At 43.5% G+C, this 16684-nt stretch overlaps 3 protein-coding genes across 3 annotated transcripts; 2 read left to right on the forward strand and 1 right to left on the reverse strand.

Annotated features, from left to right (window-relative positions):
• Positions 1-549: 549 nt before the first annotated feature.
• On the forward strand, positions 550-2566 carry MELLADRAFT_93250 (uncharacterized protein; the record flags this gene model as incomplete). The annotated part of the gene is made up of 3 exons (XM_007416194.1): positions 550-628; positions 762-1457; positions 1518-2566. The coding sequence occupies 3 exons, from the start codon at positions 550-552 to the stop codon at positions 2564-2566; spliced, it is 1824 nt and encodes a 607-aa protein (XP_007416256.1).
• Positions 2567-4605: 2039 nt separating this feature from the next.
• On the forward strand, positions 4606-4881 carry MELLADRAFT_93251 (uncharacterized protein; the record flags this gene model as incomplete). The annotated part of the gene is made up of 2 exons (XM_007416195.1): positions 4606-4775; positions 4845-4881. 2 exons carry the CDS (start codon positions 4606-4608, stop codon positions 4879-4881), a joined length of 207 nt encoding a protein of 68 aa, XP_007416257.1.
• Positions 4882-10059: 5178 nt separating this feature from the next.
• MELLADRAFT_111831 (uncharacterized protein) lies at positions 10060-10717 on the reverse strand (the record flags this gene model as incomplete). Its single annotated transcript, XM_007416249.1, has 2 exons — positions 10060-10546; positions 10650-10717. The coding sequence occupies 2 exons, from the start codon at positions 10715-10717 to the stop codon at positions 10060-10062; spliced, it is 555 nt and encodes a 184-aa protein (XP_007416311.1).
• Positions 10718-16684: the final 5967 nt, after the last annotated feature.

Consider the following 16684-nt stretch of genomic DNA (forward strand, 5'->3'; position numbering starts at 1 on the left):
GGTGTTATCTCCACGAACATTTACGCAAACGGCTCATTACGAGAAAAAAAACGTGAACAAGTCAACGGGATGTATACCTCCAAATACCTGACGATTCCGCTTCAGTTATTTTGGCGGGATTATATATACAACACAAACAAAACAGACAAGGCAAAATTTACATGATAGTAATCTCAATCCCAGTTGTTATATATCACAGCCTTTCCTGCGTGTTTATGAGATCAAGCCCTCATCCAGAGCTCGCAAAAGATCACGGATTTCTCTAGTTGACACTTGTCTTTCAATATTGCGCTCATTTCCCCTCACAGTCTGACTCTACCGAATAGCTCTCCCTAGGCTTCCACAATATTTGATTTCCACCACATATATATATCCTCTTTCAGCCTCTGGGGGTATTGTTCGGATTGTTCCCCTTTACTACCGCTCCTTGTACTATCTTTTCAGACGCTTTTTTCTTTCCTTAAATATCCAATCTCAATCAGATTCTGATAGATCAGCCTGTGCATCGGGTCTTATCCTCACTTCTCACGAATATTTCACTTGGAAAGCATGGCCGCATCAGCACAAACTGCTACTCTTCCGGATGCCGGGATGATTCGGCACGATGGATACGCAATCAACTTGCCTCGTAAGCCTACTTTCTCCATCACGATGATGGCTTCTGTCATTCCTTCCCATTCAAATGTCTCGTGTTCCTTCTATTTTAACTATCATGAGTTACATCGTGGAAGCAGGCTGATTTTTCCCTCACTATCTTTCAGAGCCACGCTCTCCAGGTACACATTCCGGACACCATCCCCGTGACGTTTTCTATCGGCACTATCCTTCCGCCCATTTTCCTGGGAAGTTCGAGCCTCCCGAATATCCATTCATTTTTCCTACTTTAAACCCTACCGAGTCGCATTTTGGCTCATCGCCGGACGAGAAAACGCTACATAACAGTCGAACCCCCTACCTCAGTCCATCTATCGATAGTTCGTATGCCCCATTCCCCTCGCCGCCTTCTTATCCGCCATTGGTTCAAGAGCCTCGCCTTTGTCATGGTGAAAGCTATTCCGAATATCCAACATTTCGAATGTCCCACGCATCCCTGAGTGAAGATCCTGTACCAAACCGTGCCGAATACAATTCACAGCCGCTACCTCATCATTCCCATCAACCCCCATCACTGCCTGCTCAACCTGATAGCTTCGCTCCTTACCCCACGGAATTGAATTCGCCTGATTATTACCGTCCTCATATGCATGCTTTGCAGTATCCGTACTATCAGCACCCACCCCGGACTCTCAGCTCATCTGAAATTCACCAGGCTCCCATGAATAGTGAATATCACCACCGTGGTTCTTCTGCTCAGACTCAAAATTCCGAAAGGCCATTCAAGTGTGCTACTTGTCCTGCTGGGTTCAACCGCAATCACGATCTGAAGCGTCACACCAGAATCCACCTAGCTGTCAAACGTGAGTAATAAGATCATGATAAACCATTGTATCTTGTTTCTTACGCCGCTCCTTCTTCAGCATTTCCATGTGGCTGGTGCGAAAAGTCTTTCTCCCGCAAGGACGCCTTGAAGCGACATCTATTGGTGAAAGGTTGCGCAGGTAATGACAAAACATCTGTAGATGAAAGCATTCGAAGAGCTGAGGCGTCGAAACTCAAAAAACCTCGCGCAGGGGACCCTTCGAGGCTCACTCTCCCTTTCTCGGCTAACTCGATCTCACCCCAGATGAACCAACATCTTGAAGAAAGCACCCGAAGCCCCATCGAGGAATCTAGCTTCCTCTCCGGTTCTTCAACCAGCGAGGATCGTCCATCTTTATTGAGCAATGGTGAATCCGATGTTTCAAGATACGATCAGTCAGATCGGCTCCCTAAGCTTTCGCATCTTAGTGAAGGTGGACCAGTCAATGATCGATTTGCTCCGTATGTTCGGCCAGCACCCTATCACCATCGCTCACAGCCTAACATAATGGCGTATGGGCGTGATTCATGGCAATCTTCAGATTTTAAACCTAGCGGATACAATTCTTTGAATGAAGCTACTGCTGTTTTACCGCCGCCGAGATCGTCAGAGCTTCCGCCCACCAGCTCCATTTCTAACTTACTGGATGGGCCTGACTATGGAGTAGAATTTAGAGCTGCCTACTCATGTCCGAATCGCTCTGGTACAACTCCGCTCTATTCACACCCCTCAACTCCTGTCTCGTACCCTCAATCGAACACTTTCTCTGGTGAAGAATATACCCGACCACTATACCACTCCACCCCTAGATCTCATACAAGCGATTCCATTTGCTCCTCCAGCACCATGACAACGTCCAACCCCGCCATCAAATCTGAATCGCCAACTGCCACTTCACAGCTGCAAAATTCTCCTAGCCCTCCCATCACACCCAATCGGGTCAACATCCTGAACGACACAAAACCGATCATCGCAACGGAAGCACCTTGTAATGAGACGACATCACCAGACGAATACGCAATTGATATCAAAAGGGAGCGAATCTCACGATCACCCACTCCACAAGAATTCCCATGTATTTCAAGCATCCGTTGCCGACCTAATTGACGATAAAATTCCAAAAAGAAGTCATTGAAAAAAGCATCATGTGGTACACACTACCTCATTATCTCTCCCTCTTTCTCATTCTGATTTTGTTTTTTTGGTTTGTATAGTTTTTTTTCTTTATCATTACATTGTTTCATTTTGGTGAAACCTAAAGCACTTTTCACGAGATTTAGCCTCATCAATTCAATAGAGTCACTATTTATACCTCCCCATCAAACTTGAGCCGAAAATGTGACCTTCGATAAGCCTCTTTGGTTAAACGTAGATGATTGGGAAATCCAGCCGGAAAATGTCCTACTGTTTTTTATTCTTGACTTCGAACTTCTTGTTAATTTCTATTATGTCCTTTGATGATTGTTACATCGCGTCAAAAGAGATCATGTTGTGTCAATGAAACTTTAAATTGTCATTCAAACCCTTTGATTTCCTCGAACCCACCTCATATCAATGAAGCCACTCTCCAAAGAGCCGTTCAAAGAACACTGTTAGCAGTTCATCGAGGTAGATGTATCAATAGGTATCCACCCAAAACTTCTTCAATCGGTCCCTCTCAGCCCTCCCACCCTGTGCATGTGATACAGAGGGAACCCATGCTGTTTTATGTCCTTTCGAGGAGAGATGAGGTCCGCCCTGGTTTTTGTCATCTCTACCGTATCAGAATGTCGGTCACTAGAAAAAAGTGACATCGTCACACAAGCTCCAATATGAACATCATCGGTCAGACTCCATAAAATAGTCTCTGAAGGTCTAGATTAGGCTCTGTGATCAGGATTGCCCTTCAGTACTCTTGGACACCCGTCCAGAGAATGATGTAGCATCAACCATCCAGGATTCCAGGTATTCCAAAAAGATAGAACATTGTACTTGGAAGCACGAAGAATCTTTGATCAGATATGACTCATTCTGGCGATGAACATCATAAGATCTCAGATACTGTGGACATAAATTCAATAATAATCCTCACTTCATCTTGGTGATCAGAAGGATAAATACTACGTGGACGCAGTACGGCTACAGCAAGAATCAACACATCTTGAGCAGTGACTCGTGAGGTTATGAATACAACCCGTGATCAACCATTAACAAAGTCCCTCGTACAGGGCCAGGGGTTTAATTGTTAAGTTAAGATCATCCATGCCTTTATAGGGTTTCAAGTATGAACTCATGTGTATACATTTTTTCATGGCCATGGATGATGGCAGAGATGTGACCTCTCTATAACCATAAGACGCCGTTTGTATATGACATATGTGACTAGACAGGTTTCACTGTATCAGATCGAATTGAAATCAACTTCGTTTCGAAACCATTCAACCCGAACCATGAAAGATTTCACTTTAAAAGAAAACTGAAGATTCATACAAACGTTCAATTCAAACTTATTCAAATCTATTCACTTATCATGAATTGGGAAAGAGAAAAGCAACGAGAACGAGAACGAGATAGGGAAAGAGAGCGGGATAAAGATAGAGGCAGGGATAGGGATAGGGATAGGGATAGGGATAGAGATAGAGGACTAGATAAGGATAAAGGATTAGATAGGGATAGAGGATCAGGTAGGAGTAGAGGACTGGACAGAGATAGAGGATTGGATAGGGATAAAGATAAGGATTTAAATCAAGACAGAGATAGGAATCGAGATAGAAATAGAGAAAGAGAAAGAGATAGGATCAGGGACAGAGATCAAGATCGAGATAGGGAAAGGGATAGGGATAGAGGTGATAGAAATCGAGATAGGGATATAAGAGATGATAGAGATCGAGATGATAGAAAAGATAGATATAGGCAAAGGTATAGGGATGAAAGAAGTAAGTCTAGAAGTAGAAGTAGAAGTCCTTTGAAAGGAAGTAGTAATCGAAACCGAGGTATGTAGAACTTTCAAACTTATCTTCAAAATTGAAGCTTATAAGTATGAAGACTTATATTTTTTTCTTTGTTTGGATTTAGATTATGAATCAAGTTCTCCAAGACGTACAAGAGAAACATCACGTCGAAGATCCAGATCGAGATCACCAATTCCACCACCAAGAGACACCGAGATGACAAAAGTAGATGAAGATGAAGATGAAGAAGATGAAGAAGCTAAAATGGCAAGATTGATGGGATTTTCATCTTTATCAACTACCAAAGGTAAACATGTGAATGGTAACAGTGAAGCTGGTACTGTTGATGTTGTCAAAGTGAGAACTTGGAGACAATATATGAACAGGTAATTCTTTTCTCTCTTCACTTCGCTTTTTTTTCGTAGCTTACCCTTCTTTCTTTCGTTTAATTTCAGACGAGGTGGATTTAATAGACCATTAGATAAAGTTTGATTTTCAAGCTCATCATAAGAAGTTATCGTACTTTGAAGGAGCGATCTTGTATTTTTGTTTTCCCAACATACCTATCATTTGTTCGAATGAGACGTGTTTTTTGATACACATCTTTTTTGCTTTCAATTATACACAGTGGATTTACGGTGAAGATGATGAGATCAGATGTATATTTTATCTTGGTTGAAAGATTGAAAAGATTGGAAAGATTGACGTCTCAGACTGATTGAGCAATAAAGGGATAATGGACGATGTATGTCATCGATTTCAAAGGTGACAAATTGATGAAATGTACTTTATGACTAAAGTCGCGATTTTTTTGTAGAGATCTCCCAACTCGAGTGAGAAATGTTGAGAAAAGTGTCATAGTGTTTCTCAGACCAGATTAACTAAAAAGATCAAAAACTGTGGAACAAGTCCAAAAGAAATTCTCAAATATTTACTTCATGTTCATTATCATCCTAACGAGGTACGTAATAGAATAAAGTACTGATTAGAAAGTCAACGCCATTGAAATTCTTCATCAAAAAAATGTGGTCAAAAATTTAGATATGTGTGATAGCAACGCCCGAACCAATCCGACACGATACGACTTTTCGGAGGGTTTCCATGTCGTATCGGCCAACCCATATATTCAGACCAATACCCGATACGATATGAGGACAAAAAAAAAATCCAAAAATTCGGTCGGCCATATCGTGTCGCTGAAGCGATACGAGCCGATACCGTACTTAAAAATTGGTTGCAAGGCTTTTCAAGTAGGAAAAAGCCAAATCGCCTCCATCCTGTATCGCGTCGCCGATACCCGATATGAGAAAAGGGGACTTCTCATGTTGGGTTGGGTGAAGCAATATGGAGAAATCCGACTTTTGATGTCGGATTGGCGACACGATACCAATACGATACCGACTTTTGTGTCGGATTGGTTCGGGCGTTGGTGATAGCATCAAATCTAGAAGCCCAATGTGTCATTGCAAGCTCCTCTCATTGAAATCTTTCACCTTGAATCTTTCTAGTTTTACTTCCTCTCCTAATTATAAATATGTGGTATTTGTGTTTGTTGGGATAGTCATGTTTTTCTTTCTCGAGTCCTGTCTACAGTCCTGTGAGACTATCCTATGACAACTGTCCTGCGTTGACATATAACTTACATTTCATTATTTCTCATTTCATATTAATCTACATACGTGTCCTTTACATAATATTTCATTTCAAACATTTCATTTCAGTTTCGTGTGCTTTGCAACCTGTCAGTCATGTGATACTACAACTTGTAATTTCACTATATAACCTCCCTGGAACAGCTCAGGAAAGGTGCTTCTCTCTTCACCTTTCCTTTATCCTTTGCTCTCGCTGTTCCAGGTAGGCTCTAGCTTTTTCTCTCTTCTCTTGCATAGTTGAAATAACAAGTTATTTACCTTTCCTTTATCCTTTGCTCTCGCTGTTCCAGAGTTCACAAACTCAACAGGTTATGAGCCCAGCGGCTACCGCCTGAAAGCCAATCTTATCTTTTTATACTTCTGTATAACTCGAAGTTAAAAACCACTACTCCACAAAACTCTATAGTTCAAACTTTCTTCTCAATCATCTTCTGTCTTCTTCTTACTCCTTCGACTCGGAAAGGTCCAAAGGATAAGTTAAGCTATCATGTCAACTACCGTTGATCCCGCTACAAACGAGATTCGTTTCTCTGGAATAACCTTCCTAAAACCACCTGGGGAATCTTCGAACTACCTCGACTGGGAATTCAAGGTTGAATTAGCTCTCGAGGCCATAAAACTCTCTTATGTTCTCTTACCTATCCCCGTGAAGGATCGCTCGAACAACTGGAGTGATGACAACACTAAAGCTTGTGCTCTCATCTCCCGAGCTATCGAAGATGGCAATCTCAAGTTCATTAAACCTCACCGTCGTGATGCGGCAGGCATGTGGGTAGCTCTACCAACCCCAAGCCCACGCGCAGTTCAGCGCAGACTGGGCTGAAACTACGCTGCGCCAAATGTATCAACCCTTGCGGGTTCACGGGGATGCAAGGTGGGCGCAGTGGCCTAAAAAGGTATGACCCACCGCGCTAGTCTCTAGCGCAGGGAATCGCAGCGCATTGGTTCAAAAACTGCGCTCAAAAGTGGAATTTTTATCAAGACATTCGTATCATCAGAAAAAACAAGTAACGGCATTAAAGAAGGTTTGGGGTTGTAGAAATTAATGCAGTGTTTGGTGAGATATACTAATTATCAAAAAAGAAATAGAATTGATATGAAAGAAAAAAATAAAATGAAACAAATGAGGACAGTTCATTCACAGGTCACTTGTTTGTAGCTCACATTTTTTTATTCATACTCTTAACCAGTTTATCCACCGCAGACACAGCATTCCCAATCTCACCACCAGGATAAAATCCCTGTTTGAGCCACTGACATACCCCTACTGCACGTTTGATTGTCCTTGATAATAGGCCACCTCGGTTGTTGGTACATGTATGAGCAGCGGTTGAGAATGTCCTCTCAACCAAACAGGAGGTTCCCACACAGCAGAGATAGTCTCGGGCAAGCCTAGCAAGCTTGGGGAAAGTACCTTGATTATGCTACCAAGAGATGAAAAATAAATGAAAAGTCTTCAAAAGATTGATGTATTACAAGTGAGGAAAAGACTTACTCGCCACCAGTCCAGTATATCCCCTTTACAAGGGTTTCTTCCTGACAAGTACTGGTCAATCTCGTCATCGCCAGAAAACTTTTCAACTGAAGAAGCCTGGAAAGCTCCCTCCTCGTCAAAAGGATCGAGTACTTCAGGAGAACCAGGCCCAGTGTCTTGATCGGCTCTACTGATATCTTCGATATCTGGGTCTTTGAGTGCTGTGAGGACTTGTCGGAATAGCTCTTCGGCTCGTGTTGCATATTCAGGATACCTATTAGTGAAGAAGGCACGTCGGTGATAGGGATTGAGGATTGTAGCTAAAATAATCGGGTCACAGTGTAGGGCCTCAGTTTGGTATTGTCAAAGTTGGCCAATCATGGTAGTGATCATTGTTGATATACTGGGATGAGGTGTATCGTTCTTCATTGTGGTTAACAATCCAATCAAGGCCGAGTATTGGAAGAGGACGGATCCAGCAGTTGGTCCATCAACTTCCATCTTCTTGGTTGAAAGTAGGAATGGCTAACGATCACAAAGATGTGTTAGTTATATTCAACACTGCTTTATTAAGTAATCTACATACCTCAAGCACCTTGTTTACTGCCTCGACACCTTTCCACTCGTCAGGTGAGATAGTTATTCCTTCATAATAGCCTTCTTGATCTGCATTGAGCATGAAGTTGATGACCTAAAACGAGATAATAGAGGGAACAATATATATTAAGTCTTGTATCACAGATGGCAAATCAAAAACGATTTGGGCTTTTCAAACCTGTTTTGCGTCACAGCAGCGCGACTGAGCGTCATACCAGATGTTCCATCGTTGACCATGAGCACCAATCAGTCCGCGCCCCTTGTGACCGAGTTGTTTTGCTGTAGTTTGAAAGTGATGCGTGCGAGGAGCACTCGAAGTAATCAATTTGTTGATTCTTCGTATCTAGATCAATGTGATCAGGTCAGTTATGAATACACATGTGAGAAACATAAATGTGAAATTCAAACCTTGGTGAGCGCGCGTGGAACAAGGCTTGCTTCTGGCGGTTGTGATTTGTAATCAGGACCCTCGTCATCGGAATCCTCGTCGGGTTGAATAATGCTGTAATTAATCGCCTCGGGAAGGCTGTCGTCATTGATCAAATCATCGTTGTCCTCAAGAATAGTGCCGTCCTTCATCACTATCTTTGGTGTTGGCAAAGAATCGTCGGGTAGAAGTAATCGGAGTTTCTTTCCAGATGGGGCAGTTGGTTTAGTTGGACCTTTTCCAAAACCAATCGTGTCCAGCCCAGCTTTTACAGTAAGAGCCAACTTGTGGCAGTAGCAACGGATCTGATTTCGACTAGAATCCCAGTAACATGGGTCATCAGGATCATCGAAGAACATCCTCTGGAGCACTTCGGCCAGTACTGGGTTGCTTGAGCCCGAATCGGTAGTCTGCGCAACCATGTGTTAGATAGGAAGGACAAATCAGCTTAAATATGAAAAAGTGTCAACAAAGATAAGAGACCACTTATCTTTTTGTGCAGGCCGTGTTTTATGAGGAAGCGGCCAACTGGTCGGGCCAGTAGCACACCATAGTGGTTCCAAGCCACTAACTTGATGGTCAAATGAACCATATGGAATTTGAAGTCGGAATCGATATACGACACAGCCACCCCAATGAACGCGCGTTTGCCACCCTTGGTGGTCCAAACATCGTGAACTACACATATCTTCGAAGAGAGATCCTTAAACCAAAACCCAACATGAGTACAACTTCATTTAAAGGCCTACATACTACTTCCAAAGAGAGCTTACCTGAAGTGTACGAATGAGTTTATTATGAAACTCTTCGAAGTAATCCATTGCTTTTCGAGCTGACCATGAAGCTGACCACAGCTTGGCCAACGGATTACACAGAAGGAACGCAGCTTGAAGGTATTTGTCATCCATACGTTGCCACGGGATACAATTCCGGAGCAGCCATAGAACTAATATCATGTTGAGTAAGGCAACCAAGAACTTTGGCATGCTGAGAAAGCCATCAAGTGTTCCGTTCTTGCCACCCTGAGCTTTTTCAGCCTCAGCACGAGCGATTTCGGCTTGCTTCTCTAGGAAAGTTGGTGGGAGGTTGGCGCCGGCATCAATCGCATTTTGACGTTTTTCGCAGTGCCTTCGACCAAGATCTCCATCTCGATGTCCGATAAGATTGTGACGGCTCTTGATACCGTCGGTGTAGAGGTCACCACACCATAAGCATTTACGACACCTAGGTACGTCATCTGGTTTCTTATCAATTCAACAATAAAACAAAACACTCATCAGCATTACAATGATTACACAAAGTTTTCATGAAGACTTCACATACCTGTCTGGGTCCGAGATGGAAATCTTTGGAGAAGTAAGCTTTGATGTGATCATGAATGACCTTCGGCTTTGCATCTCCTGAGGCTGGAATTGACGTGTTGTTTTGAACTTGATTCTGCACCTCAATATCAGAGCATTGATCGGGATCAATTCCATCAGGGACTTCATAATTCTACAATCACATGGCACATGAAACGATTAGTGAACAAATTCAAAAGTAAGCACAAGTTTCATACAAACGTACCTGTTTCTTCTTGATCTTTTGACGGGCTTTGACGTAGCACCTTGAGACTTAAAAGCTTGGCTTGTTTTCCGACCTCGTTTTCCATCAGTGCGTGAGGGAACACTACCAAATGATTCATCTGCTAACACCTCATTGTCTTCCTCGCATTCTTCATTGTCTTCAACTTCTACATCTTCTTCGTTTTCATAGTCCGCATCATCAGTGTCTTCATCCGCAACGGTTTTCGTAATAGTTGACTTTTGACGTCTATTAGCGGTATTGGATCTGGCTGAGGCTTGACTAGATGACTTTGTGAAGGGATTAGATTGAGATTTAGAACTAGAACTAGATGCTTTAGCTTTCTTCGATTTATTTCCTCGAGTCATTTTTGTAGATAATTGAACTGATAGACCAGGATAATTGAGCTGATAGACTAGGATGAAAAAGCACAGATAATCGTAGCTGAGATGGAGAAGGAAAGATAGGAAAGATGGGAATGCGTAGCACAGAAGAAGTCAGACAAGACATAGAATAGCAAGATAAGAACAGCTGAACCAAGACGTACGGATTGTTCACCCCAATCGATGAGGATTCTTTGTCGGATATCCATTGGATGATCCATCTACCAGCCATCTGGAGGAAAAATACTAGTAGATGGTGATGGGTTGACGGAGGATATAGATGACCCCAACCTGACAATACGTTACTTTATTTATCCGCGCAGTGTGCGCAGTTTGGCGCACTCTCACTGCAAGTGCGCTGCGGAAATCAGGCTATAGCTACGGTCACCCAAGCCCCTGCGCTGCATTTTGGCGCAGTGATGATTCCCCCAAAATCTACGGTGCTGGCGCGCAGCGTAGGCGCAGGCTGCGGCGCGCAGTCTGCGCGGCGCGTCAGGGGTTGGCTCTACGTTTGGCCCATACACTACGGATCAAAAGATTTGTAATCGTGACATGTTTTCCATCACCTGTTTCCAGCATGTTGTCCTCATATGTTGAAAACATCCCCAGTAAAAATGTAACGTAAACATACGTGATTAAGTTTCAAATATGTACGTTGTACATCAGGGAATCGTCGTGGAAATGTTTTTCTTACATTATAAAACCTTGACTGAACATACACTCAGTTCAAAAAGGAGTCGATCCGATGGGGTTATTTTTTTGAAAAATTGGTTACTGCACCCGCCTGCACGTTGGGGAACTGGGCTCGTCACGAGTTTGGGCTCAAGAACTCATCAAGGTGAGATGGTGATGAGGATGCATTACATCTTTGCATGCAAGGGAAGTGAGTGTACATACAACTTGTGGAGATCACAAACGAGACAAGAAATGAACCACAGCTTTTTATGGATCGGTGTATATAAAGGAGGCAGACTGAAAGGGTATCAATGAATGGAAGCTTGATTCGCTAGCAATTGCGACGCGATTGATCGATTGATCCGATTCTAGGTGACTAAAAAATCAAAAATTGAAGTGATACTTAGAACTTCTATGTATGAGGTCGAGCTGAAGCAGGAGACAAGGTTTATTGACCAAAAGCGAACCAAACGCTGCAAACGAGAGCGATGGAAATGATTGAGCGAGATGGGAAATGCAAAATGGGGGACATGTCAGCATCCAATATTTCATGACTTCATCGACTTAACACAGGTCTGAATATGTGGAGAATGGTGATGAAGAGAAAGAGAGGTCTTACCTGAAGTCGTATAGAAAGAAAAAGGAGTCAAAGAGTGAACAGATGTGAAAAGCAAGCTATGACTTTGCTGAAAGGTTAGTGATGCGAATTCAGCAAAGGTTTTCATCACTTGGTTTTTCAAAGTCAAGCCTCAGGTCTTGGTGCAGGCTTTTCAATCCGTTGGGGCAGTTTATGTTCTGGTGAGGTATTGAGATACCTCAAGAATATATGTTTTCAAATTATGATAAGAAATACATCAGCCTTACATATTTTCTACAAAAACACAAAATCCACATCACGATTACAAAACAGATTTGTCACTGCTAAGTAAGTCCCATGTTTCTCAAATGTCATTACTGGAGGTGTTTTGAAGACATATTTGCCCTTAAAGTTTGGACCGTAGTGTAAGGACTCAACCTCTGGTGGTCGTCTTAATCTTCTTCATCGATTGATCACCACTCGGATGGAAGGAGAAGATGTTGAATTACACATCGACTTTCTTCATAAAATCTACGAACAACTCGACTCCCTCATCACCGAGGAATCACCACTCACAGCCGATGAGATCTTCTCTATGTCCATCATGACCTCTCTACCTTCCGATTGGACTCCGGTGATCACTGCTCTTATGCAACGCTCAAGTGTAAACTCCGCTACTGTCATTAGGGCTATCAGGAATGAAGCCACCCGTCGTAAAACCTCTTCCAATCTGATGTTCAGTTCCGAAATAGCTGCTGCTAAAGCTAACGCTGCATCCAATCATCGACCACCTGTCTCGAATACCTCTAACTCCAACCAGAAACAACGTAACACCAAATTCTGTACGCACTGTGAACGAACTAACCACGAAGTGCAGAACTGCTGGATTTGACAAGCAGAAAGGGACAATCGTTCTTCAGGCATGTCTCGAGGTGGTTCCACCTCAACCAGAGGTGGAAAGAATCCTTCGTCCAGTCGATCCTCTCGACCGCCAACCAAGGCAGGAAAGACTTCCATCGTCACTCTCGATTTCAGTGATGATGAATCATATGTCATCGATGATGAGGTAGCTCGTTCTGCTAAAATAATCTCAGCCAACTCTACGTCTTCTACCTCGGCTTGGAACATCGATTCTGGGTGTTCTTTATTGATGACTCCTCATGACGATGATCTCTTCGACTTAGGTCGCACCAACAAAACGATCCAGTTGGCAGACTCCTCTTCTATCAAAGCCACTCACTCCGGTATCACGAGTCTTCAACTGGGTGATCTGAATCACTCTCATCGAGCGTTACTCGTACCGAGTCTTCAAGAACCTCTTCTCTCAGTCTCGTCAATGTGCGATGATGGATTTGTTCTTGTCTTCGACAAGGAAAAATGCTCCTTCTTTAAATCCAATACTTTCAAGTTGGATGGTCTAGCTATTGGTGAAGGTCATCGTAAAGGAAATCTTTACTATCTCCCATCCAAGGTAGATCTGTCCTACTCCAGCTCAACACTAGTCAAGAACACTGACTTATCTCTTCTCGAATGGCACAATAATTTGGGACACATAGGTTTAAAACCACTCAAGGCTCTTCTCAAATCTCACGAGATCGCTCCCTCTATCATGAATGAAATTGATGTTCAGCGTTGTGTAGTGTGTGTAGAGTCAAAGATGGCTCGACACTCCTTTAAATCAAGAGCTGGCTATCGTGCTTCAGAAGTGGGGGAACTTATTCATTCAGATGTCTGTAGTTTTGAAGTAGCTTCCCGTGAAGGCAATACCCGAATCGCTCCGCTCTAGATAGCTGTTTCGGAGCAATTTCGGAGCGGATTTGGAACCCGCTATGACCTCCGCAGTCCATAGCGGAAACTGCGCACCGAACTCGAGCCCCAGACTTTTCCATAGCAAAAGGACCGCTACGCAATGCCCCGGGACATCGGGTTCTCCGATATATAGCGGACATCATGATCCAAGGGGTGGGTAGAGGGTTGTCACCCCACCCCTTCACTAGATCGACGCCTCACGCCACCCACCTTCACCTCTTTTGATCTTAGATGACCACTTCACCTGTCTTAATTGGTCCTAGTCCATCACCACCTCCACGGCCAATGGAACACAACCCCTGGAATACATTTCGAGGGCCAAAATGTGGTCCAATCGACTACCAAGTTGTATTAGTAGTGATCTTTTGGTCAGTGAGATTCTATCCCTCATCTTTGATTGATTCAATCAAAGATACTTACTTGTTCTTTTCTCGTTACCCACTCAAACAGTTATTACTTCCATCATAATTGTAACCTTTTGCTCATATCGTATATATCGATGGCTATCTCAAAAACCCCTTCTACCCAATCCATCTCCAATACTCCTAGTCTTCAGGTTCCTAGTTTACCAAGTTCTAGATCGAGAACTCTTAGGCCACCAAGCCCTGCACGATCACAGCCAGGATTTGTGGCGACCCCATCAGATTCACGGACCACTCTGATAGTTCCTTCTTCGGATGGTGACCAATCTCATCCTCTTGCTGATCGGCCAGCATCACCTCGACCGCCAACCAAGAAGAAGGTCAGCAAAGCTCCGGTTCCAGCTGCACCCAAACCGAATGCGAAAGGCAAAGTAAGATGAGTCAAGATGACTCTATCAACCACTCGAAACTGATATCAATTTTTCTAGGCTCGTTCTTCAACCAGTAAGCGAGCAAGATCACCATCAGGCAATTCCAAGGGTGGCTCACCTTCAGTCCGACCAAGCAAGAAGGCCAATACGGATGTAAGTTTAATCTTAATATCTACTACTTACAGTCGATTTGACCTAACTTGTTCTATGATCTGTAGGCCTATGAGGTGCCCGAAGAGGTTAACTTAGATCAAGATTCGGATATCGAGTTTGTTGGAACGAAAGAACCTGGCTACATGGAAGTTCGAAGCGATCACGTTCAAGAACTCCTCAAGTTTTTCGAGCCTCCAGTGGTAAGAGTTTCACACTTACTCGCTCAATTGTTGACTTCCATCTACCCCGTTATCTCTTTTCTTTACATCTTTCTTGATTTTTGTTTAGCACAGCTGATGTTGTCTTGCATTTGATTCATTCAATATAAAGGGTCGCAGTTTCAAGTGTAGGTTCTGCAAGGTCACGTTCTTGAAACATCCCACATCGTACTGGAACCTCTGGGGCCACCGCAACGGGAACGAGTCCCGGCCTGTGTGTAAGATGCGCCATAAGGCGATCAAATCCGGTCTCATACTTCCTCCGACATATGACGAACAGATGGCGGCAGAAAAGAAGAAGAACTCCACTTTGGACTCCTTTGTCAATGGACCGGTTTTTTCAGTCGACCTGCTGAACATGATCCTCGTGATCTGGATCGTTCGACATGCGCTCCCATGGATTCGCTTTCAAGACCCGGCCCTGTGTGCTGCGTTCTACTGTGTCAATCGCGGAGCTGTAGTTCGATCGACTGCTTGGGCGACTAAACAGTCAGTCCATCTGTTTGCAGGTTTACACCACAAGGCGCTCAACGACTTGAAGGTAAGTAAATACATATTATCTCTACATGTAGTACTTAAACTGATCTAATATTGGAATCTCAACAGGAAAACAAAGGTAAATTCTGTCTCGTCCACGATGTTTGGACCACCAAAGGCAATCGCTATGCCTTTGTTGGAGCAACCGCAAACTACATCGACAACGATTGGCAATATCGTTCGACCCATCTTACACTCAAGATGGTGGGATGGCGACATTTCGGGGCTCTGCTAGCCAGGCCCGTTGGGCGTTTCTTGATACGTCATGATCTTCATAAAAAGATGAGTCCTCTTACTCATATCTCTTTCACTTATCGGTTTCTCTTTTCTTTCAAACCATTGTTACCTCATGCTGACCTATGTTTGTATTGTATTTACATCTTAGCGCAGACTACAGATAGCGGTGGAAACAACTCCACCATGGCAGCTGAGCTCCAAAGAATGTTTAACAAAGCTGAAGATCCGGTTCACTGGTGTAGCCAAACTCATCATGTGCGATGTTATGCACATAAACTCAACCTGGTTGTTGGGCACGGTCTCAAGGCCCTCGGCCAGAAGGTAAGCAATGGGAAACCTTCTATACCCCATGGTGTGGCTCTTCCGATCCCTGGTCTAGAAGTCAACGATGGCGAAGACGACATCGAGTTCCATGCTTCTGACACCGAATCCGAGGGCGATGAAGGATTGCCTGAGTACACTGACGGTGTTGATGACGAAGACGATATAATTGATGACTCATCTTTATCACCTTGTGATAAAGATGATCTCGTCGCAGCCGCACTTCACAAGGTCAGTATCCCTCTCTGGAATCAATCTCATAGTTGATCGATGCTTATCATGTTTATTATGTAGGTTGACGCTGTCTCTGGACAGATTGCCAGTAGTGCCGCCCGAAGAAACGACTTTAAAACACGTGCCACTCGAATGGGATACAATGGCCGAATGTTGAAAAGGCCATGCAAAACGCGATGGAACAGTCACTATGAGAGTCGAAAGATAGCATGTGAGGCACAGGAGGTCAGTCTCTTTTTATTTCAAAGTTGAATTTAATTTTTCATTTCGAATCACTCAAAATCCATCTTTTTCCTTGCAGGTAATCAATTTGATGATTGCTGCCGATAGAAAGGCGTGTTTTTTTAAAGGTGTCACAATCTCAGCTTCAGAGTGGCATGCTGTCGAAATGGTAAACAAGGTTTTGAAGGTAAGTTTTCCTTCAAAAGTTTGGTTATAATGTTTTGTTCATTGACTGACTGATCTGACCGCTTTGGATGGGCAGACTTTTGTTGATGCTACAGCTCGAGTAGAAGGGGATGGGCCTACTGGCTGCATCCTCTTGGCTGAATATAAGCGCGTAATCAAAGAACTCCTCGATATTCAAAACGAAGCTTTCATTTTCCCTTCTCTTGACAAGGCCATCGATGTCATGGTCAAGTGGCT

Source organism: Melampsora larici-populina (genome assembly GCF_000204055.1).
Source record: "Melampsora larici-populina 98AG31 unplaced genomic scaffold MELLAscaffold_58, whole genome shotgun sequence".
NCBI lineage: Eukaryota > Fungi > Basidiomycota > Pucciniomycetes > Pucciniales > Melampsoraceae > Melampsora > Melampsora laricis-populina.